Genomic DNA, 24,093 nt, shown 5'->3' with positions numbered 1-24,093 from the left:
AGCTGCTCTGCTGCAGACCGATGTGGCAGCCCTCTGAAGTTAAACATGTAAAACTGAATTAAAGACACACACAAATGAACAACGCCAGGAGGCCAGTAGCCTCTCAGTAATGCCTGCAGCTCTCCAAAGACTTTCACAGTTGTCTTTTCTAACTCTTGTTCTTTGAGTTCCTTTAAATTGGGGGTGCTAGTGTCACCTTGCTTATTTAATATATATGCAGAGTACATAATGTGAAATGCCGGCCTGGATGAATTCAGATTGCTGGGGAAAAGATCAACAACCTCAGATATGCAGTCGATACCACTCTAATGGCAGAAAGTGAAGAGGACCTAAAGAGCCTCTTGCTCAGGGTAAAAGTGGGCTTGAAGCTCAACATCAAAAAAACTAAGATCATGGCATCCGGCCCCATCACTCCTTGGCAAATAGAAGGGGAAGTCGTGGAAGTAGTGACAGACTTCACGTTCCTGGGATCCCAGATCACCGCAGACTGTGACAGCAGCCATGAAATTAAAAGACGCCTGCTCCTTGGGAGGAAAGCGATGGCGAACCTAAACAGCATGATGAAAAGTAGAGACATCACCCTGCCCACAAAAGTCTGCATGGTCAAAGCAATGGTATTCCCAGTAGTCATGTATGGCTGCGAGAGTTGGACTATAAGGAAGGCCGAGCGCCGAAGAATAGATTCTTTTGAACTATGGTGCTGGAGAAGACTCTTGAGAGTCCCTTGGACTGCAAGAAGATCAAATCAGTCAATCCTAAAAGAAATCAACCCTGACTGTTCCCTGGAAGGCCAGATAATGAAACTGAAGCTCAAATACTTTGGCCACCAAATGAGAAGGGAGCACTCACTGGAGAAGACCCTGATGCTGGGAAATATTGCTAGTAAAATATACAGACATTTAGGTATTGAAATATGGAAGCTCTAGAGATCGAAATCTTCTTAGCATCTGCCTCTTCATAAACACTAGATTCTGAAGTCTTGTCACTCCCACAGATATCAGTGCTGGAAATTGCATTGATTCTTCATGGACTTGGGACTGCAGTCTAATTATAGTTCAGATATCAAAATTCTCAGATCTTTGATGTCTGGAGGCATATGTTGATACATTATCACTTTTCATTTGTTGAGGTTTCTTTGGTAATATTAACCTTTATAGTGGTTACATTATTGAAAGAAATTATAAATAAAATACCTCTGGCTTCACAGTATGTCTTACTCAAGTGAGCACAACAACAGAACCCTGTTCTGGGAAACAAATGAGATATTGGCTATTAGTGATGAAAAGTAGGTGCTGTTATGTCGTGGTATTTGAACACTGCAAATGAGTGTCTTAATCTAATAGTTCAGGCAGTGAACTTGTGCCTTATTTGCTTTCCATGTGGTTCGCCCAATGGCTGTCTACCATAAGATTAAAAAAAAAATACAAAACACAAATTATTTTGGGGAGATTATATATATATTTATAATACTTTCCCCCAATATGAAAGAAGGTTTTTCTATTGCTGGGGACAAGCTTGATGAGATAGAGCAGTGGTGTCAAACCTAAGGCCCCCAGGCCAGAAGCGGCCCGCCCAGGGCTTAGGCCTGTGGCTGTTTTCTCTACCCGCCGTAAGTCAGCTGTGACTGGCAAAAAAAAGAAGCTGAAGTCCAATATTGCTTATTGAGTATGTATATTTAATGCATATTGAATACGGCGTGATATAAAAACAGCTGAACATGTATTTACGTCCTGATATGTAAATCAGGAAAGGATTTTTTTTAAATGCATGGTTATCTAATTAGCAATGAAGATGAACTTCATGAATTTATTGTGCTTCCTGACAGATTACACAGTCAGTTGTATAATACCAGTGGTACTCAAAATTTGTTGGCTGTGTATATGGGGTTGGTCCCAGGTCACTAGTGGTATGTTACCATTATTGATCAAAAAATGATTGCGTACCACAGAGTTTACATCAAGGGATGATTAAACGTTTGTAAAGCAGCAATTCAAAAATGAAATGTGCTTTGTTTGCTGTTGAGGCAAGCACTTCATCTGATCCCTTCAGCAATTCACAGTGAGCAGTACATACAGTAGTTTTCGATCTACGCAGCATGTTGACTCATGGCCATAATTTGGATTATGTATGCTCCTAGCTCCTCATGGGACAACCCATGCATCATTTGGAAATAAACTGTATTGGAGTGTATGCACTGCTTTTGTGCAGTTAGCCTTTGTCTTGTTGGTGCATGCTCAGAATTCACTGCAGTTTCCAGGTGGCAGTGTTAAAAGGCATAAATATTTTATAGTCGGACATGCTTAGCGTTGGAAGTCAGGCCAAATAAGCAATGCTTAAATATTACATAAACAAGCCACACAACTTCCTTCTCTGCCTCCCCCCCTGGAGAACTGGTAGAACCAAGGAAAACATCTTTTTTTAAAAGTTAATATTTGCTCCTCTTGGATGCTTCAGTGGGTCACCTGTGGCAGAGCAGTGTAAGAACATGCGTGCACAGAATATTTGTGACCCACACCTGGATGCTCCCATGATGAACATGGAATCTGACATGGAATAGGCCGGGGCGAGAATAGAGAGATGCACTGGATTGGATTGATCCAAATGTTTTTCTGTGAGTGCCAGGACTTCCACCCACCAAATGGGATTTTCCTGCCTCTTCCCTTCTTCAGCATGGAACCCCCCAAATGCCCCCTGAAAACTCTGTTCCTGGGACAGAGGGGGACCCTGCAGGGACAGGAACGCAGAGAGCAGGGGAGGATCAAAACACCTCTTTGTGCATTGTTAATGTTTTAAGCATGTAACAAATGATAGAAGAGGAATGGGAGAAACTTGGAATAGCCTTATACGACTATGAATGCACCCAGGATTTGACCCAGTTCTTACAACTTCGAAATTTTAAAAAAGAAATGAATATTTTTTTGTAGCATGTACTGTTCACAAATCAGGTTTATAATCCAAACAGAGAGGTGGGTAGAATCCCTGGTTATAATTACCACTGCTGTCGATAATTACAACGGCTATTATATAATGTTTCCCAGTTATTAATTACACTGTTGGGATATGCTTAATGTTATATCTGCTTCGCTGTTTGAAGCTTTCCCAGAAACGGTGAAATTGTGCACTGTTTAAATGTATTAACGCTTTGCCAAAATCTTTTAAATTTCCGTATCAGAATCTAATCAAAACATTTAAATTCTGTTTCCTAAATTCTGTTGGTCTAGGAGTGATTCACTTGCTTGCCTTGTGAAATCTGCCTCTGTGTAGGCAGTCCACTAGTTTCCCTGCGCAGAGTTCATTCGAGTTCACAAACAGATACATTGAGAACAAGAGGAATACATTTTCTCTTGGTTTCTGTTTCTGGTTATAATAAGCCTTAGCTGTATTTGCAATACAGATAAATGCTTTCATTCATTAGTCTCACTAGTTGAAATTACTGTTTCCAAGGGGACGTTTCACGTTTTGTCATTCTTACAGGATTAATTCTGTATATAAGAGATGCAAGAAGTGAAAGTTCTTAGTATAACTTTTTTTTCTCAGCTAATATATGGCTTTTCCAGTTATTTCTCCTCCCCATCTTGTGTTTTTCTTTGCCCCTTCCACTAGAAGGAAAGCAGAAAATTTTGTAAGTAATAGTTCACGTTTGAAGGTTGTCCTTTTGTAGTGCAGGGCTTATATTTTAGTCTGAAGCTTGCTGCATGTACAAATAAAGGCAAAAGTACACATTTAGAAGAAACCAGGAGAATGCAAGGGATTTGTTGTCCTTTCTTGTCAAACTTCTTGCCCAGCATGCAAAAATGTGTGGCAAATTTTGCAGGCCTTGGTTTATGTGAGCATTATTTAATTGTAATTTCCTGTATATAGTCTGTACCATATGTCTGGATTTTTAAAATGTGCATATAGTATCTTATAGTGCACTATGTTTGGAAAGCCATTTTTCTGTGGGATCTCTGGTGCAGTTCTGTGCCAGTTTATAGGTTGTTGCACACAACAATCGGCATAGTTATTGTGCAGATCTTTTAGGAAATAGAAGAGGAGTTGGTTTTATACTCTGCTTTTCACTACCCAAAGGAGTCTCAGAGCGGCTTACAATCACCTTCCCTTCCTCTGCCCACAACAGACACCCTGTGAAGTAGGTGGGGCTGAGAGAGTTCTGAGAAAACCGTGACTGGCCCAAGGTCACCCAGCCGGCTTCATGTGGAAGAGTGGTGAATCAAACCCAGTTCTTCAGATTAGAGTCCACCGTTCTTAACCACTACTCCAAATAGGCCATAAGTGTAAAATATTCACAAACTGGGGATCTGAATAGGCATTCCTTAAAATGGTTTCTCATTTTATATTTATGAATTTGACTCATCTGTCTCAGATGGACTGTCAGACAGTGGACAACAGAAAGAGATACAGGGAGAGAGTAGGGAGGGGATCACCAACTCAAAGGACAGCTTTCATTTTCATAAGGCTGCTGAAAGTTTGAGCAAAATGTGTGAAATGGGGCTGGCTACACTCCCTTCCACTGCTGGGTTGAACAGATAGTTTAAGGTGGGAAGTAGAACATTAACTTCTCAGTTCCCCTCTGAAGAACAGAACACATTATGCTGGGGCTGAGCTCAGCACAATTAGTACATAACAAAGTATGAAGTCGTCCTGAATGAAAGTGAAGGGCCTTTTCTCCTTATGTTTTCTGCTTATGTTTTTGCTGTCTCCCTCGGAGCAGTGTAAATGTTAGCACCCAGGAAGACATTCTGTCTCCCAACATTTTACACACCACCCGCGTCAGTCATGCTTTAAATTCAAAGCACACATTCTTTGCTAAGAAAAAGTTTATTGATCTAATAAAAGAATACTTGTAGCAGCTTGAGGTGTAAGAGGGTTTTCATTATTTTATATAGACTTTAAATAGAAACTAAATATCTGCGGTGGCTCAAGTGGTTAAGACGCTGAACTGCAGGCTGTGGAAGGTCGGTAGTTCAGCAGTTCGAGACCCGAGTTGCTGCGTGACGGAGTGAGCTCCTGTCTCTAGTTCCAGCTCCTGCCAACCTAGCAGTTCGAAAGCAAGAAATTGCAAGTAGATAAATAGGTACCACTTCATTGGGAAGGTAACAGCGTTCCGTGCGCCTTGGTGTTTAGTCATGTCGGACAGCGCTGGCTCTTCGGCTTTGAAATGGAGATGAGCACCGCAACCCTAGAGTCGGATTCGACTGGCTTTCGAGCAAGGGAACCTTTACCTTTACCTTTAAATATCAAATTATAGTTCCAGCCTCTCATGTGCTTAGTTCTGAACTCCTAAGTGTTTTCAGGATGCCAAAGCCCCCTGGGTTAAGTATAGATGCAGCTGCCATATCCGTCAGCCAGCTATTATATTTCTGTTCCTGAACTGAAGACGGCAAATGTAGTGTCAAGGGACCCCAAATCAGGATCTCTTGGAAGGGGCCAGGTGGAGCAGGACAAAACCAATTAGACTGAAGTATGAAACATAATGTTGGATCAGGCCAATGGCCCATCCAGTCCAACACTCTGTCACACAGTGGCCAAAAATACCAGGTGCCATCAGGAAGTCCAGCAGTGGGGCCAGAACACCAGAAGCCCTCCCACTATTGACCCCCCCCCCCAAGCACCAAGAATACAGAGCATCACTTGCCCTGGAGTCCCTATCTATACCTAGTGATTAATAGCCACCGGTGGACCTCTGCTCCATATGCTTATCTAATTCCTTCTTGAAGCCGTCCATGCTTGTAGCCACCACCACCTCCTGTGGCAGTGGCCACACCCCAGGGTAGTATCACCAGCAGCCCCTTTCCATTAGCCAGACAGCCAGAGGCCAAGGGACAAAGCCTCCAGCCCTCCTGGAACTAAGATCAAGAAAATCACTCCTGCAAGGTGTCAGTTAACACAGCCATTCTCTGGAATGTGTGTGAGGGAATTCTCGCCTCTGCCTGGGCGGGAAAAGGACAGGGCCTGCTGTAAGTGGCGCGGAGCAGCAGGTCCCTAATCCCGAGGCACTGAAAACGCTTCCTAAAACGGGATCCTGGACCTAATGTTTGGAGACCCCAATGGGCACAGCCCCCCCCCCCCCCCCGGCGCAGGGGAAACACTTTTTTGAAAGGCAGCACCAGGAAAGAGGCGGCAAGTCTCTTGGTCGGTGGGTGGGTCTTCTGCACTCTCCCAGAACTATTGCACTCAGTTGCCCAAATGGGGTGACCTTCAGAAGGAGATTTGGGGGAAGTTCCACTGTTGTTTCGGGGGGAAACCGGGGGGGGGGGAGCTTTTAGGAGGACAGGATGTCAGTTAACACTGCCATTCTCTGGAATGTGTGTGGGGGAATCCTCCTCGCCTCTGCCTGGTACACTAACAAAGTCTACTGTCTGGGTTTTATCTGCTTTTGCTTTTCTGACCTTAGATGTTCCAGCTGCTCCTGACTTGCTGGGAACAAATGGCTTCTACTTTGCCCGCTCTCTTTTCCCTGCGCACGCGCACAGTGCTTATTGGCTTTTGCTTGTAGGGGGTGTGTGTGTTTTGAAATTAGTATATTTCAGGGTGCCCTGCTGCTTTGGACCATTTCTGACAAAAGAAGTTCACGTGTCATAGTTATGAACTACCAATAAACAGAATTCTTCTTATGAAGCGCTGTGTGGTGTGATCTGACTATTGAACCCTGACACAAGGTAGGCTGCTTTACAAGGCAGGTTTCACAAAACAATCTGATGTTCCCTCTAAGCTGAGTTAGTGTGAGCTAGCTCACAGTTTTTTAGTCTCTGACTCACACATTTTTGTCTTGCCTCAGGAAGGATGGCTCCAGAGCAACCTAACTGATGCAGCAACCAAATCGCTCGCTCAGAACTTTAATGCCAGTAGCTCACAAAGTAGAATTTTTGCTCACAAGACTCCACAGCTTAGAGGGAGCATTGTGGCGGCTAAAGTACTGGATTCTGATTGAAACCTCCTGAATTCAAGAACTCCACAAAATAAAAGTAAAGTGGTTGATTTTAAAATTGTGTGGGAGTAGTCAATAAAAAGCAGTGAACAGTGAAGATAAAAATAACAGAGCCATAAGTCTAAACGAAGCACATTTGCAAGCATTGATTTAAGATCTAGATGTTACCCAGAAGACTAAGTCCAATAGGGTTCTGAATTTCAAGACAAGGTTTCTGATCATTAAGACCCACACGAAACAAGGAAGTGTCTCAAAGTCAGATGTATTCTAGACGCAGGGCAAAAATAGCATGAAAGATCTTTGTTTCCCTGATTATTTAACCAGACACATGTATAGCAAATGATGTCACTTGATCAATCAGATATGTTGCTAACCAAATGCTCTGGCCAATCAGATGGGTTTACCAATTAACCCAAATGCCCTGCAGCTGCGTTGGGTTCAACCGAACAAACACCTTCTTCCACCCATGAGCTCAGGCGCTAATGAGATGGAATGCACCCTGCTAGATTCTTGTGTCCTTGAAATCGCCAGGCCCAATGGTGTGACTGGCACCTGGTTTACCTCCCATCTCCCTTACCTGACTCTTTAAAGCTACAAGCAGCTTGAGTTATGTTTCAGAGAAAGAAACTTCCATCTTTTCTAGGCCTCAGCCTGAATCCTTGTTTGAATTTGAACAAGAAACTGTTTAAAGAGACAGTTTCTTGACATGTAGTTCTGCTGTTCTCCATTTCACTCACACAGCAACCCTGTTAGGCTGAAGGGGAATGGTGGGCCCAAGGTCACCCAGTGAGTAAGATCTGGGTGTTTCTAGCTTTAATCCAGTCTTTTAACTACTTCATGGGGTGTCAAAGATGAGAAGGTTTGGTTTTTGACATCCATATTTCTAAATAGGGTTGCCAGGTGAGGCCGACAAGCTGGCGGGGGACTTACCAGGAGGCTCTGGGAGAGGGGAGGGAAGAAGCACGGTTGAATTCCGAAACGAGTTCCAGGTGAGCTGCCAGCCTTCCCTCCATTAGAAATAATGGAGGATGAGGGTACCTTATTTTGGGGCTCATAGAATTGGACTCCCTGGTCCAATCTTTTTGAAACTTGGTGGTTTTTTTTAGGAAAGGCACCAGCAGCTATGCTGAAATTTCGGTGTCTCTCCCTCCCACTGTTGTTGTTTTATTGCATCGCTCTAATGTTGTCGTCCCCCCCCCACATTGGCAGATATCTTAAGGCACTCAGGATAGGTGGGGTGCAAACCACAATCAGCCCAGATTTTGGAAAGTTGTAAATGATGTGGAGAGGAGCCATGGTGTGGATTTCGTATGTTATTCCAGCAGTGTGGGAAGGAGTGGTGCTTCAGGGCTCCCTCCTAAGGTTGCTCTCTCTGTTCCCTGCTTGCATCTCTTTTCTCTTACTACTGGAATGCTCTTCCGACTGGCATCTGGCTCCTATCTTCTCGTGCTACATTTCAATGGCCCCCGTAAGGTGCATCTGTTCACCCTGGCTTTTCCTTTTTTTCCGTCCTTTTTCACCCCAGTGCGTCATATCTCAAATTAGATGGTACGTCTACTGGCAGCAATGTTTTACTTTTGGTTAGGAACAGCACCTAGAGGTTTAATATGCTTTAGAAATAAAAACTCACCTTCGCATTAACTTTCCACTAATCCTCCCCAACAAGTAGCCTCCTTGATCGGAGGAAGGGATATTTTTGCACTGTGGATCGTTGCTGCATATCAGGACTGACAGAAGCTCTTCACCACTGGCTGCAAATATATATCCTTCTTCCTAGATTATTCAACATACAGACACCAGGGCCTCAACATATATACAGAATAAATGGATACATTTTATTAAAATGGCAGGGTTTGCACTAGGGCTCCCCAATATGGCACCCGTAGTGCCCACTGATACCTTTCCTGGCTCCCACCATTTCTAGAAACTGGGTGGTGCCAGGTGGAGCTTTTGCCCAGCAAGGCTTCTGATTGGCCACTGAAGACTTGATTGGCTGTACAGACTTAAAAAAAAACACAGCATAAGGAAGGTAAGCTGTGGCAGCCATTTTTTGGCTGGCTCTGCCTCCTGTGGCAGCCACTTAGTGGCTGAACCCACTGTGCTGTGACAGTATCCCCAAAGTGCCCCGAAGCTCAAAAAGGTTGGAGAGCCCTGGTCTACAAGGGCCTGAGCCAGCTTGAAGGCCTGTTATGGCCTGCTTACAGCAATGTAATAAGTTTTCTTTCGTGAGTCATGAGATTATATAGATGGGGTGGATTGGGCAGAGACGGACTTGGTTACAAGTTTTTCCTGAGCCCAGATAAATGATGCTTGGTCGTGAAGGTGAGATTCAGACAAGTTTCTCTCAATTATAACTGTTGAACATGGGCAAGAATTGACAGGAAAAAAATTCTAGTAAAACACTATTTCTGCTTTGATCACTGTTTGATGTCCTTGACCCAAGATGCCACTTGTTTTCTGTACCATACTGGTGCCTACACTTCTTATGACTTAAATGAACATACAATGTTGTGTGTGTAACAGTGAAATCCTAAGCAGAGTTACACGCTTCTAAGTACATTAAAGTAAATGAGCTTAGAAAGCTGTGAATCTTGTTAGGATTGCACCATATTTTAGGGAGCATATTCTTTCAGTGCTAACAAAGTTCTGTTTAGATGGTAGTTTTTGAAAACTGCCTACTGCAGATATTTCCATTTTGTTCAGGTAGTATGTAGATGGTAGTTTTTGGAAACTGCCTACTGAACCTATTTACATTTTTCTAATAACTGAGTAAAGGGGTGGCGCCTTCAGAATACAATTTCTCTGTAGCCTCTTAATTTCCATAGTTCACAAACTACGTTATCATCTGTATTGCCTCAAAATGCCTGCTGACTCTCAGACTGCTAATCTGCTGTGCTTAATTTCTAAAAAGAGCATTGCTGGGACCTTTGTTGAAGACATGCTATTTGACTCATGGAGTCCCAAACATGAGGTAAAAAGGTAAAGGTTCCCTTGCTCGAAAGCCAGTCGAATCCGACTCTAGGGTTGCGGTGCTCATCTCAGTTTCAAAGCCGAAGAGCCAGCGCTGTCCGAAGACGTTTCTGTGGTCATGTGGCCGGCATGACTAAACACCAAGGCGCACGGAATGCTGTTACCTTCCCACCGAAGTGGTACCTATTTATCTACTTGCAATTTCTTGCTTTCGAACTGCTAGGTTGGCAGGAGCTGGAACTAGAGATGGGAGCTCACTCCATCATGCGGCACTCGGGTCTCGAACCGCTGAACTACTGACCTTCCACAGCCTGCAGTTCAGCGTCTTAACCACTTGAGCCACCGCAGCTCCATCAAACATGAGGAGGTGGCTGTAATAACGTTGCGTGTCATGTGATATCAATGTCTTAAATGTACCAGCGCATGAGCTCCTGCCCTAAATGTAAATTCTACAAAGGAGCAGGTCTTTCTGAGTAAACCTTTAAGGGCTCCCAGTTCTGCTGCTTTGAGTGGGAGAGACTTAAGGATGTTTTCACTCCACTGCATTTCCCTTGACATTGTTATCGTATGTGTACTTCATGCACAGTTCACTGGGAAACAGGGGCACAGGCTGTGTCCTTTTTCCAGCCCAGATTTAAACTTTGCCTGTGGCATGAAATTTTATGCCTTTTTTTTTAGAGTGTTAAACCAAAATAAATCTTCTGACCCCATTGTTGTAACCCGGTGTTTAAAGCTTTCCCCCATTTCTCCTATTTCAAGCCAGGTTGGGAAGCAAGTGTAGTGAGGAGGAGGAGGAGATTTTGAAGCAAATTCTCCAAATTCAAGTAAATTCATAAGTTTCATGTGACACTATCTTAGGTTCAGTTTACACTTCAAGTGACTATTGGCATTAAGTTCCTTAACCAGGGGTCCCCAACTGTTTTTTTTAAGCTTGGATACAGGCAATGGAACATGGTGGTTCTATTTTGAAAAAAAAAATTCATTAGTTTACTGTACTTGGCTTCTCATGTCTATAATACTATAAAGTTTTACTGTATAATACTATAAAGTTTTACTATAAAGTTTTACTGTTGCATGTCTGTGGCTTTGAATGTGACTGACGATTTTTTGGGTCGTAAGAGTGAGGGACTTTAAGACAGGCATGCCATGTTGTGGGAAATAAGAACATAAGAGATGCCAATGTTGGATCAGGCCAAAGGCCCATCCAGTCCAACACTCTCTGTCTCACAGTGGCCAGAAATACCTGTGCCATCAGGAGGTCCACCAGTGGGGCCAGGACATTAGTAGCCCTCCCACTGTTGACCCCCCCCCCCAAGCACCAAGATACAGAGCATCACTTGCTCCAGAGTCCCTATCTATACCTTGTGGCTAATAGCCACTGATGGACACAGAAAGATAAAACAGGACAAAACCCAAACTGTTAGTAACATTTTCCACTTTCCAATAACGTTTTTCAGTGTTAGCATTGTTGATGGGAATTCTTCTTTAAAAGAAAACGCTTACACTTCCTGCATATTCGTCTGTGGCCAATCCTGTTCATCCCAGTTTTTCCCCACTGGCTGCTCCTGCTACATTCTTCTTCCGAGATCTCACCTGGGTGACCACTCCCACTTGCGAATTGCTTCGTGAATGAGGCCATGTCCCAGTGCTGTGTAGCCAATCAGTTTTGCCTCTCGTGTGCTGTGATGTCACTGAGGACAATTGAGAACGAGGGCAATTTGAACCAGCAAGTAAACACTTGCACAAGGAGTGTCAAAAAGCGGCTAAGCAAGGGAAGTCTTTGTTCGAGGTATTTGTGAAAATAGTGAGTGGTTTCGTCTTAGCCCTAGGAAAGCCTATGGGGGAACTTTGAAGTAAGATGAAATATTGTGTTGGGTGAGCATATGAAGTAGGGTGGGGAACAGAAACCAATGTCTGGAAGGGGTATAAAGAGGCAAGTGGGTGTTAATCTTTGCAGTCCTGTTTCCAGGGCCAAGCCTGTTAGTGCTTAGAGTGAGAGAACGCTAATAACTATCACACTGCCAGGAATTAAAGTCATATGTTGTCCCAGCATTACAGCTTAGATCACTGTGCTGATATATTAAGGGTTAGAACCAGGCTAAATTTTCCAGTGGTAGAATGGAAATTTCCTGCCTCTCCACTCCCACTGCAGCACACTAATTTCCATGCAGTGCTAGCTCCTGGGGGGCAGGTGAGGATGCCAGCCTCCAGGTGGGACCTGGAGATCCCCCATAAATTACAGCTCATCTCCAGACTACAGAGTTTAGTTCTCTGGAAGAAAAGGGACACTTTGGAGGGTTGGAGGGTGTATCACACTGAGGTCCATCTTAGGGTTGCCAAATGTGAATCGGCCGGGAGCGGGGGGCTCCCGGCCGGCTGGCATCTGTTGCGTGCGCGTGCCGCGTGCATGTCACCCAGAAGTGATGTCGCACGCTGGGGGCGGGGCCACGCCATTTGAGGGGAAAACACGCACACGGGGGTGGGGTTTCCCCCGGGCTTCGATTCCGCGGGAGCGGGAATCGGGGCTTGAAAGCGGGGGGAAATCCGCCCCCCGGGGGCATTTGGCAGCCCTAGTCCATCTCCAAATCTCCAGAGTTTCCCAACCTGGATCTGACAACCCTAACCCCACCCCCCCATCCCCTGCTGGTGGCCAGGGGGGACCAGCTAATTCTAGGGGCATGGGGACCCTGGCAGTCTGCCGTTGGACGAGGGAATCAGAAGAAATTGCCCCTCCCTTTCCATGAGTTGTTAATGTAGCCTGGATCCAACCTTAAGATTGCAATCTGTTCAAGCAATGGAACAAGCCCTGTTGAACATATAGGGAGACTACATGTGAGTAAACAAATTTAAGGCTCAGACTAAGAGGTCAATTCAAGGAATGCTAGAGCAAAAACTTGAGAATAGAAGGAATGAAATGATAGAGGCTCAGTTTTAAAGACAGAGGGACAAGCAAAATAGAAATCAGGACAAGCTGAGTGGAAGGCCAGATGATGATTTTTGTCATTAGGGGTGGCTTCCAAGGAAAACCAGGGCTTTGAGGGTGTTTCAAATTACACACTGAAACAGAGTTTGGGTTTTTGTTTTTTAAATCTTAGCTGTTGGGACAGAGTGTAGGAAGCTTAATATTACTCTTGCAACTGTAATAAGTTTTTAATGTGTTTTCTTTCCAAGTTTATGATTTTGTAACAAGTTGTTAAAAATTGGTTCTCCCCTCCCTTCCATTTTGTTTGGAAAAAGTAGCACTAATTTAAACCCTGTGTACATTTAGACTTTCAGAGATGTACAAAGGAAGCCTTGAGTTTTTGTTCCACTAATAAAAGCAATTGTTGCCAAAATGATGACCTTTTTTTTTTTTTTTTTTGCAAGACCCAGACTTGAAGACTCTGCATTGTAGCAGCTCTCTTTTAGGGCAGAGGTTTTGAAGCTTTTATACCCAAATGTTTGTTGAAGAATCAATAAAGGAAGTCCTAAACTCTCCTTCAATACCACATGCTTTTAAAGCCATCTCTCTTCTCTCTGTTTCACATTGTAATCTTTAACATAATCTGAAAGTGCCTCTTAATTTCTTCCATATACCAGTGCTGTTGCAAATACTTTCTTGGTTGCTATCGTATAACACAGAACTATGGCATCCTGGATTTATGGAACGGTCTGAGCATCTTCCTGGAGACTTTACTAAGCCTTGTTGTATAAGTGAATATTGTTTCTACAGGCTGGTTCTGGGTAGCCGGGATTCAAGTCTGTAATGAGTTGGCTAATGGACTCTGTTTGGTTTGTGGCTTTTATATTTCACTGTATTGTATTGCTGGTGTTAATTGTAGCATTTCCCCTAAGCTTTCATCACAAGTTGATTCTCCACTGGGTTAATGTTACATTTTAGGTGAGAATAGGTTAAAGTGTTCATTGTCCGAATCTTTGTCTATCAGGGAGTGGCGATAAATTTTTGTGGTCAAAATTAAATTTTACTTTTCATTCTGATATGTTTTATTGTTTTCCGCAGACAAAATTGAAGAAGCACAAAAAGAACTTAATGAAACTGAAGACCCACAGAAAGGTAAACCTCCTTCTACAGCCATATAAACTCAACATACTGTCATGCCTGTGACTGAGGACAGCGGTGGTTTCCACTGAGTGTGGCCTCTTTCGTGGCCAGTTTGGTGTAGTGGCTAAGTGTGCGGACTCTAATCTGGGAGAACCGGGTTTGATTTCCCACTCCTCCACTTGCACCTGCTGGATGGCCTTGGTCAAGCCATAGTTCTGATAACAGCTGTCCTTGAAAAAGAGCACTTCCTGTCAGAGCTCTCTCAGCCCCACCTACCTCACAGGGTGTCTGTTGTGGGGAGGGGGAGGAAAAGGAGTTTGTAAGCCGTTCTGAGACTCCCTTGGGTAGTGAAGGGTGGGATATAAATCCAATCTCCTCCTCTTCTTCTTCCTCCTCTTCCTTTTCTTCTTCCTTCTCCTCCCCCACAGGGTTAAGGACATAAACTGGTCTTTAAGCCCCATCTGTAATTCTTATAGAATTCTCTGTTGTTTTTAAATTGTTTAATTTGATTTGTATATGTTTTACTGAAACGTTTATCGAGATGTCGTACACCACCTTGAGCCCTGTGCTCAGGGGAGGGTGGTCAATAAATCAAATAAATAATAATAGTGATAGTGATGATATGTCCAAGGCCTTCTGATGTTCCAGGTCTACAAAAGACCAAGCTTTGCTGATACCTTCATAATATAAAAAGATCAGTAATGCAACTGCAAAAAGTGAAACAGTTTCACACTTCCATAGATATTTAATCACAGCCCTCTACTTCTTATATTCAGTGCTCTGAGTACTAAATAAAAAATGCATCCCATCGAGTATGAAGCACGCTTGCTGTTGACTTACTCCATCAGAACAGGCTTGCTTTTGCATTCCATAAGGATTTCGTCTATTTTTAAATGCTGTAAGTTAAAATACTAGGGAGAGTAACAAAGAAGCATACTGTCAGATAGTTGATCTAGCGAATTCAGCAGCACTGAATTTTATTTTTTTTTGCCAGGGACTTGTGATTGTGAATAGTTGGGCTGCTCAGCAAGTTCCTCAGTAGGCCATTTTTCTTTGAATATGGTCTGTTGAGGAACTTGTTGAGTGGCATCAGTTTTTAGTAAATGACATTTGTGTGTGTGTTCTGCCAGTTTTTACTGAAACCATTGGCCTAGCTGTGTCTTGTCTCTTGATTGAATCAGCATATAGTAACATCCTTTTTTTGTTTACTATAGCCTAGCAAAATGGAGAAAACTAAGCATAGTTTCTTAAATTTGGGGAAGTCACTTCTGTACTACCTGGAATTGTTGTAAATTTCCCATCTCTTGAATTGCTTATTGACAAGGCTTGATGTCAATACGATGACTTGTATCCTGCCATTTCCCTCAGCTAAATTCGTAGAGGCTCCTTTCGGTATAACTCTGTGTTCTTTATTATTCATTATTTGCATTTCTACCATTTCCATTGAGAAATCAATACCCTAAATTTAATTGTGAATAGATTTTATCCTAATGTTTAATCATTTTGAGTGTCCAAATGACAAAAAATTGAAATGTCTGGTGAAAACCTTGGCATGTCAACAGACAAAGGGGGGAGAACAATGTTGTAGTTATATATAAATGCTTAACTAAAGCCTTTATTTTATGGACCACTGAGCTTAGGTAAATACAAAAAAAGCATCTGTCATCTGTTCCCAACAACCTGGTTTGCTGCCTAATTTTATGAACGAAATTACATGCAAGCCAAGTAGATACTGATTTGCCCAGAGTAACTATCTGACCAACTGGTTGCTCCTTTATCCTTTGTATGGTTTTGTTTACTTAGGGTGATTTCGCACTAGAGCTGCCTCGCGGTGCAGCCGCCGTTTGCCCCGACACGATTTGTCAATTTCACACCCGAGGCTGCGGGGCTGCATTTGACGCGTGGCTTCACCCGATTTCCTCCGCAGTTTCGTGTTCCTCAAAAACCAGGATCACGAAACTGCGGAGGAAATTGGGCGAAGCTGCAAGTCAAAATGCAGCCCCGCAGCTTCGGGTGTGAAATTGACATATTTGTGTCGGGGCAAACGGCAACTGTGCCACGAGGCAGCTCTAGTGCGAAATCGCCCTTAGTTTCTTCACCACGCCTTTTTTCTTCCCTCTCTGCCTCCTTTTTAGTCTGGTTCTTTGGCTCTTTTTAAAGATCCTGTATGTACCTGCAGGGCTGAAACTTTCCCAATCAGAACAACAAGGACTTGGATTTTTCCGGAAGTATCAAGTTGCTTACAGCTCCTTCACTGTGGCTAAGCCCTCTTAGTATCCATGGCTGTCTTAGAGTGAGGAGCTCTTCACAGAGGTCCAGAGTCCACACTGTCTTTTCCCCTATCTAACCCCCCCCCCCACACACACACACACTACTATATGGCATAACGTTTTAGATTCCAGCTCAAGATCTTGGCTCTAAATTATCTAAATGAAGAAGTTAATTTCTGTTGATAATTGTTGAGGAAAGCTCAACATTTGTAAGTGCATATGCTTTAAATCGCTCACTGCAGAAATTGACACAGTAAATCAGTTGTGGGTGCCAGACTCAGCAGAGCTGGGAGTGTTTTGACAATAGGAGAGGAAACAGACTTACTGTGTGCTTTTTTAAAAAAATGTAGCATTTCATTTTCTAAAGCGATTCTGACAGTTCTGTCTTAAATATGGTGATAAAAACACATGGCAGTGTTGAGTCCTTGTTAAGTTAGGTGTATTAAAAGTCCTCACTTACAGTTTAGCCAGAGAAGGATTTCGTTTTGTGAGGCACGTTTTGAAGTCCTAGAGAACAGAAGCCCAAATATTTACCTCCCCTGATCCCAAACTGTAGTTGCAGTACAAATCCATTAGGTATTCTCACAGTTGTCAGCATTCAACAACCAGGCAACCTGCTAATAAAAATTTAGTATTAGCTGAACGTAGGTTGATAGACTGCAAATCCCTTTGGTCACTTAATTATTCACTCCCAGTTACAGCCATTGAAGATGTTTCAATATCCAGTGCCAAAGTCAGGGAACAGGTACAGCCACCAGAAAGTATCTGTAAAGCCAACAGTTCTAGATGGTGAAAGCATGCCAGGAATTGTTGACTTCTGGATGCATATAGTTTTTGATCTAAGTCATCTCTGTGGGCTATATATATGTGTGTGTGTGTGTGTGTGTACACACACACACACGGATTTCTCAAGGAGCTTATCCCTGGATACAGAACATTAAAACTGAACTTGTAATAATATTTTGTGTCTCCTTGCTTCTAGTGTTGGGATACTTTACAGATAAACTGTGCCCATAAACTGTTTCCAGTTCGATACTAATTCCTACTAATTCCGTCCCTACAATTATAAGATTCATCAAGGAATACTGTTGAGCTGCAACTAATTTTAATGAATTGTATTCATATTTAGTTCCATTAGCCACACAATCAATTTGCCAAGTAGCAATGAATGAAAGCATGAAAAAAAAATGGATTAACTAGTATCAACAATCAACTATTTCAATAGATACATTTAAAGGAAACTCACGGTGGGTATCCACCAACATATGAAGCAAGTGTAGTGAGGAGGAGGAGGAGATTTTGAAGCAAATTCTCCAAATTCAAGTAAATTCATAAGTTTCATGTGACACTATCTTAGGTTCAGTTTACACTTCAAGTGACTATTGGCATTAAGTTCCTTAACCAGGGGTCCCCAACTTTTTTTAAGCCCGTGGGCACCTTTGGAATTCTGGCATTTGGAGGTGGGCCCAACCACAAGATGGCTGCCACAGAAGGCAGAGCCATGTACACAGAGGAAGCCCAAGTGCAAGGGAGAATAGGGGTAATTAAAAATATACTTTTCTTTGCCATCAGTTCACAGATAACGTATGGCGATCCCGCGTAGAGATAATAAAGCAAACACTGTGATGGCAGCTGCCACTGAAACAACATTATTTTAATCACAGTAGCCGATCAGATCTTCAGTGGCCAATCAGAAGCCCTCCTGGGTAGGAGCCCTCTCTGGTCCCACCCACTTTCTAAAAACACGTGTTGTTTCTAAAAACAAGGGTCGATGGGGTGCCATGGCCCCCAGGGGCACCACACTTGGGGACCCCTGCCCTAAAAGTGAAATTAATGTTAGGCTGGATCCTGCCAATAGTTCTGCTAGTGGTGGAGCTTCCCTCTGGTCCAAGCAGCCTTTCTCTGATGCAAGTTTGTTTCTTCTGCCCATGGAATAACCTTTCACATCCAGGGGAGTAACTACAGAGATTAATAACATTTTGCTTATTAAAAGTGGTCTATGGACGATGGTAGTCATGTTTGCATAGTCATCACGTAACTTTTCATCTTTCTGTTTGGGCAGAAATCTCCGAGGCTGCTGGAAGAGGGAGCACAGACGCAGTTAAAGGTGTGAAGCGTAAAAAGATTGTCACTGAGAATCATCTGACGAAAATACCAAAATCACCTCTGAGGACTCCGTCTCGTGTAAAACCTAAGGAAAAAACAGAAGACCTTTTGACATCTTCTAATATTCTCCTCGAAACTTCGGAGCTGTTAAAAGAAGAGCGCGGTTCGGCTAGGCAAAATGGGAAACAAAGCAAACAAAACGAGGGGACACTTAGCAGTGAGGTAGCTGTCAAAACATCCAGATCTGAGACTTCAGCACACGCCAGGTTGTGTCGGTTACCTCAATCCTTGGACTTGAATAAATGGCCAGTAGAAGACTACAGTTCATTGCCACTTGGTTTACCAGTCAAGAAGAGTCTCCCTAGCTCTTTGTCAACTACACCCAAGGTTGACAATAATGAATGTATTCCTTTTGTTGATTGTAGTAATTCATCCTCATGTACAAACACTGCGTTTGATGTCTTACTGAAAGCTATGGAGCCTGAGCTGAACACCTTAGCCCAAGAGTGCCCTTCTAGTAGGATGCAAATAGAAAAACTGAAACCAAATAAAACTGTAAGCGCCTCTCCTGATCTCACATCCAATACTCTGAGTGTCCAAAGTCACGCTGCTTCGCCGCAGCAAGAATTTGTAGCTGGATCTCAATATTATCCTTGCACTTCACAGGCCGTGCACGTAGCGACATCAGGGAAGAGTGAACAAGCACAGATGCACTCAGTTACTCACTCACAAGAACAAGTTCATTCTAAAGCTGGGCAACAGAACCAACAGATCACAACGTGCCCCAGCTTTACTAACTCGTTGACGCAGCCACAGAATCAGGAAAATCTCAAACTCCAGCATATATACAGCATAGCAGTAACTTCTTCTATAATCAACCCCCCGTCATCTACGGTTACTCAGGTTTTTTCTCAAAACCCGCTAGTAGTGAAATCGTCCTCTCCTTTATCTGTTCACCCCTCCAGCTCTGCCACCCAGTTACCTATAGCTCCCTTGTACAGTTCAGCCCAAATAGCTTCAGTTGTCAGCCATGGCGTAGAACAAATATGTAACCTTCTGAAAGACCAGAAGCCTAAAAAACTGGGGAAGTACGTCTGCGAGTATTGTAACAGGGCTTGTGCCAAGCCCAGCGTTCTCCTAAAGCACATCCGCTCCCACACAGGAGAACGGCCATATCCTTGTGAGACCTGTGGGTTTTCGTTTAAGACCAAAAGTAATCTGTATAAGCACAAAAAGTCCCACTCCCACGCTATCAAGCTAGGACTTGTCCTCCAGCCAGATTCTAGTGGCTTGTTTCTCTCCCATGAGTCGGATAAAGCACTTAGCATCCATTCCGATGTGGAAGAAAGTGGCGACAGCGACGATGAAGGCACTGCTGACGAAAGGCAAGAGGACCAAGGATCCTTAGAACTGGAACATGCTCATGTAATGAAAATCCTGTCCAATTCTGAATCTTCGCTCAAAGGTAGCTCTGTTTCGCTCAGCAATCCAGAATATATGGGTGACTCACCATTGCAGGATTCATTCACACAAGCCAAGACTTCTTTACCTAAAGTGATTGTTCACCCTGTAAATGTTTCTCCTTTAAGGTCCAATAGCCCCAAAGTAGCAGACCCCACCTCGACAGTTTGTACGACACGACTAGGAGACTTGAAAGCCTCAAATGTGAAACCAAATACGGTGCGTGCGGACTCGGTAAAGGAGTCTGATATTAAGCAGCATCAGAAAACGGAAATGGGCGTCTCTGAGGAACAACATGGGTCCCCTGCAGGGACAGTAGTCCACGCTCAGCTACAGAGGCAGCAGGCCACCGATTGTTCCCAAGATCAGCAAGGAAAGTGTCTCTTGAGCCCTAGAAGTTTAGGCAGCACTGATTCAGGATACTTCTCACGTTCGGAAAGTGCAGATCAAAACATGAGTCCGCCAACTCCATTTATGAAGGGACTGCCTAGTTCTGAAAAAGACCTGAGCAAAAGTCTACCTTGTGTGCCACGGGTGAGCACCACAGTGGCATCTGTTGTGCAGACGGTTTGCCCTGACAAGAATTTGATTCCCTCTGGCCAAATGAGACCACCCTTGGCTACAAAAACTCTTGAAGAACGCATTTCAAAGTTAATATCCGACAACCAGGCTGTGGTGGATGACAAACAGTTGGACAGTGTGAAGCCACGGAGAACATCGTTGTCAAGAAGAGGCAGTATTGACTCCCCCAAATCCTACATTTTTAAAGACTCCTTCCAGTTTGACTTAAAACCAATGGGTAGAAGAACTAGTTCCAGCTCTGATATACCAAAGTCTCCTTTTACACCAACTGAAAAATCAAAGCAAGTTTTTCTTCTATCTGTACCAACCCTTGACTGTTTACCTATAACCAGAAGTAATTCTATGCCTACTACCAGTTATTCAGCTGTACCTACAAATGTAATACCTCCTCCTCATCCCCTACGTGGAAGTCAGTCTTTTGATGACAAAATTGGTTCCTTGTATGACGATGTCTTTGTGCCAGGACCCACTACTCCACAGATCCAAGGCGGACATCCCCGCACTCTTGTTAGACAAACAGCAATAGAAGATTCTTTGGTAAGTGAAGGCCATGGCTTTGGACCAGCGCGATCTGTAGATGAAAGCTATGGATGCAGCACATCTAATGAGTTTGTAATGGCAAGGAGCAAATCGTTTGTACAAGGATCCAATGTGGATAAAACAAAGAAGTCGCATCAAGGCAGAGGGACAATGTTTGAATGCGAAACTTGCAGAAACAGATATAGAAAACTGGAAAACTTTGAGAACCATAAGAAATTTTATTGTTCAGAGTTGCATGGACCAAAAACCAAGGCAGCTACACGGGACTCTGAGCATAAGACTGTCTCCAACAGTACCCAACCCCAAATCCTTCACTATCGTGTTGCCACTTCCACCGGTATCTGGGAGCAGACATCTCAAATAAGGAAAAGGAGGAAGATGAAAAGCGTTGGAGATGATGATGATGAGCCACAGACAACTGATGATAACAGTTTGACAAAAAACGTAGAGTCAGGAAGTCAGAATAAGCCAGGGAATACTGTCAGTGTCTCTAAACATGTTGCCACCGTCCTGGGCTCACACAGCATTTCACTTCAAAAACTGGCTCAAAGAGAGCCAGAGGCTTGTGGTGCAGAACAGGCCATGGAGACAAAGATGTTACGGCATGGCGAAAAGCAGACGGTTGCAGGTGCGCAAGATAAAACAGAACTGAAAAGGCAAGGAGCTGGAATTTCAGTAATACAGCACACAAACTCCTTAAGCAGACCTAGTTCGTTTGAAAAATCAGACTCTTTTGAAACCGTTTCCCCAGTTTCCTTTCAGGATGGCAATACGGCCGTGAAGCTGCATTCCCTGAATACCATCATAGTCCAAGAGGAGCGGCATTCCCCCCTGCGTGCTGCCTCCCACGGTCATCAGATGTTGGAAGTTTCAAGAGTCCAGCTTCATGAACATCCGGTTGCTCCTAATGAAAGGAGTGCACCGTTATCATCACTAAGACTCGTTCGCCAACACAACATCCAGGTTCCTGAAATACTGGTCACAGAGGAACCAGATAGAGATCACGAAAGCCAATGCAGCGATCTGGAGAAGACGGAAAAATTTAATTGGCCCCAGCGTAGTGAAAGCTTGTCCAAGCTTCCCACAGAAAAACTTCCACCTAAGAAGAAAAGGATTCGCTTGGCTGAAATTGAGCATTCGTCTGCTGAGTCCAGCTTTGACTCTACACTTTCTAGAAGTTTAAGCCGGGAGAGCAGCCTGTCACGTGCATCTAGTTTCTCAGCTTCTTTTGACAAAGACGATATCTCTAAGAACGAGAGTGCTTCCAAAGCTGAACCTTCAAATAAATCCCTGGAATTCCTTACCATCCCTAACAGTTCCAATACACTCAGTGTGCCTCATTACAGAGAAATGCGACGTGCTGCTTCCGAACAAATTAACTGTACCCAGCCGTCCATGGAGGTTGTGGATTATAGAAGCAAGTCTTTTGACTGTGGAAGTATGTCTCCTCCCAAACCTGCCTCACTTACAGAGACATCTACTTCCAAGTTGTCTCCTGGCGGTGGTGCTGCTGGACATGTACCTCTGCTAGAGAGGAGGAGAGGGCCCCTTGTGAGACAGATCTCTTTGAATATTTCTCCGGAAAAAAACCAGCCCGAAATTATGTCAAGCACTTCCTTTCAAACCGCTCCTGCAACAGAGATTTCTACAGTATCCTTTCAGAGATCGCAGAGTTCGGGGAAATCAGAGGAATTTCCTTCAGGTTCAAAGCACCCACAGATTTATGCCAAGTCTTTGTGTGAGCCTCCATCAGTTAAAACCAGCCTCGCTTTTAACCTGCCTTCCAGTGAACAGGCTTTAGGTCCTGGTTTACAGCATCACGTCCCCCAACCTTCATCCGGTCAGTATTCACAGACCTCTCTTAAAGGGCCAGCTCTTGGAACTCAGAAAAGCATGGGCATGTCTCCTGGTCATCACAGCATGCAAGAGGATTGCTTTGCTCCCAAATATCAGCTTCAAGTTAAAGCAATGCGCATAGGTCAGCAATATCCTGTTGGTCTTCCAGGCACAGCCGGCAAAGAGCAATCTGGGGTTTTGTTAGAAACGCACACTAAACAAAATGACAAAACGTCCAGTCTGTATGGTCCGTCTCCCTTGCAACACGTTCCAGATCACGGCAGTGGTCGTGTGTATCAGGTGGCACCCTTTGTTGTCCCTGTCCGCGTTCACAGCAATATTCCATCCTATGGCTTCTCTACGGTGGCACCCCTTCCTCAGATTTTAGTGACACAAGACCAGGCCAGCCAGTCTCTTATTAAAACAAATGCCACATTGGTGCCAACACTCAAAGATCAAAGTCAGCTGCCAAAGTCCCACAAAGATCCCCTAAGCTGTTTGCCAAGCTCACAGCCAGGACCTTTATTTGAAAATTTGCTTCCTGAGATGGGAAGCCAAAATTCCACTTCATTGGGATCCTTAAACATCATTCAGAAAGTGCCAGTTGGTGGACTTTTCCCTCAACAGGAGGCCACGGCCTCAAGTAAACGCATGCTCTCTCCAGCCAATAGTTTAGACATCGCCATGGAGAAACACCAGAAACGTGTTAAAGATGAAAGTGGAGCTGCTAGCACCACAGGTACTCTGTCGCTGCATCAGTTGAACGCAAAAGCCAATGAAACTCAGAAACAGAAGAAGCCGGTCTTAGTGCGCCAGATCTGCACCACGGAGCCTCTTGAAGGTTTCCTATCCGATCAGGATGTCTTACCTCACAACAAAAACAGCGGAGTCAATAGTTTGTCCGATGTGTTGCCACCGCCTCCATTGTCTGAATGTGCTCAGTCTGGGCTATCTTCATTCACAAAGGAATCCTTGGAACATACAAACTTACCCATCTCTGAAGCTGTAGGGTATACAACCAGAAAGACACTTGAACCTGCTCTGTTAAACAGTCAGGCTCCCTTTCTAAAGGCCCTAGAAAACAGTCACGAAAGGAAATCCCCCAGCGTCGTTAATGAGAGTCGGCAACCCAGCATCCAGCACCAAGCAAAATCCGGAGCCGCTTTGTCCGTCATAAACGCAAGTGATATACAACGCTTGTCTTTTCCGAGCCTCAAGACGACGACAAACTTTACGTGGTGTTACCTGTTAAAAAGGAAGCCTGTACACCTGTTACAAAGCGACCAAAAGGTTTCAGTTTACTCTTCTTGGTCCATTAGTTCAAACAATCCCAATCCGCTTGGCTTGCCGACAAAAAT

General features: G+C 43.9%; 1 protein-coding gene across 1 annotated transcript in view; it reads left to right on the top strand.

Annotated features, from left to right (window-relative positions):
* The window catches only part of HIVEP1 (human immunodeficiency virus type I enhancer binding protein 1), a 136,188-nt gene that overhangs the window by 62,978 nt on the left and 49,117 nt on the right, over nt 1-24,093 (top strand). Inside the window, 2 exon segments of the mRNA XM_015413986.1 lie at nt 13,899-13,952; nt 18,273-24,093. Coding sequence (XP_015269472.1) covers nt 13,899-13,952; nt 18,273-24,093 — 5,875 coding nt within the window.

This window comes from Gekko japonicus, unplaced genomic scaffold, assembly GCF_001447785.1.
Source record: "Gekko japonicus isolate JY-2015 unplaced genomic scaffold, Gekko_japonicus_V1.1 scaffold2143, whole genome shotgun sequence".
Lineage (NCBI taxonomy): Eukaryota > Metazoa > Chordata > Lepidosauria > Squamata > Gekkonidae > Gekko > Gekko japonicus.
This window is presented reverse-complemented; position numbering and strand designations above follow the sequence as displayed.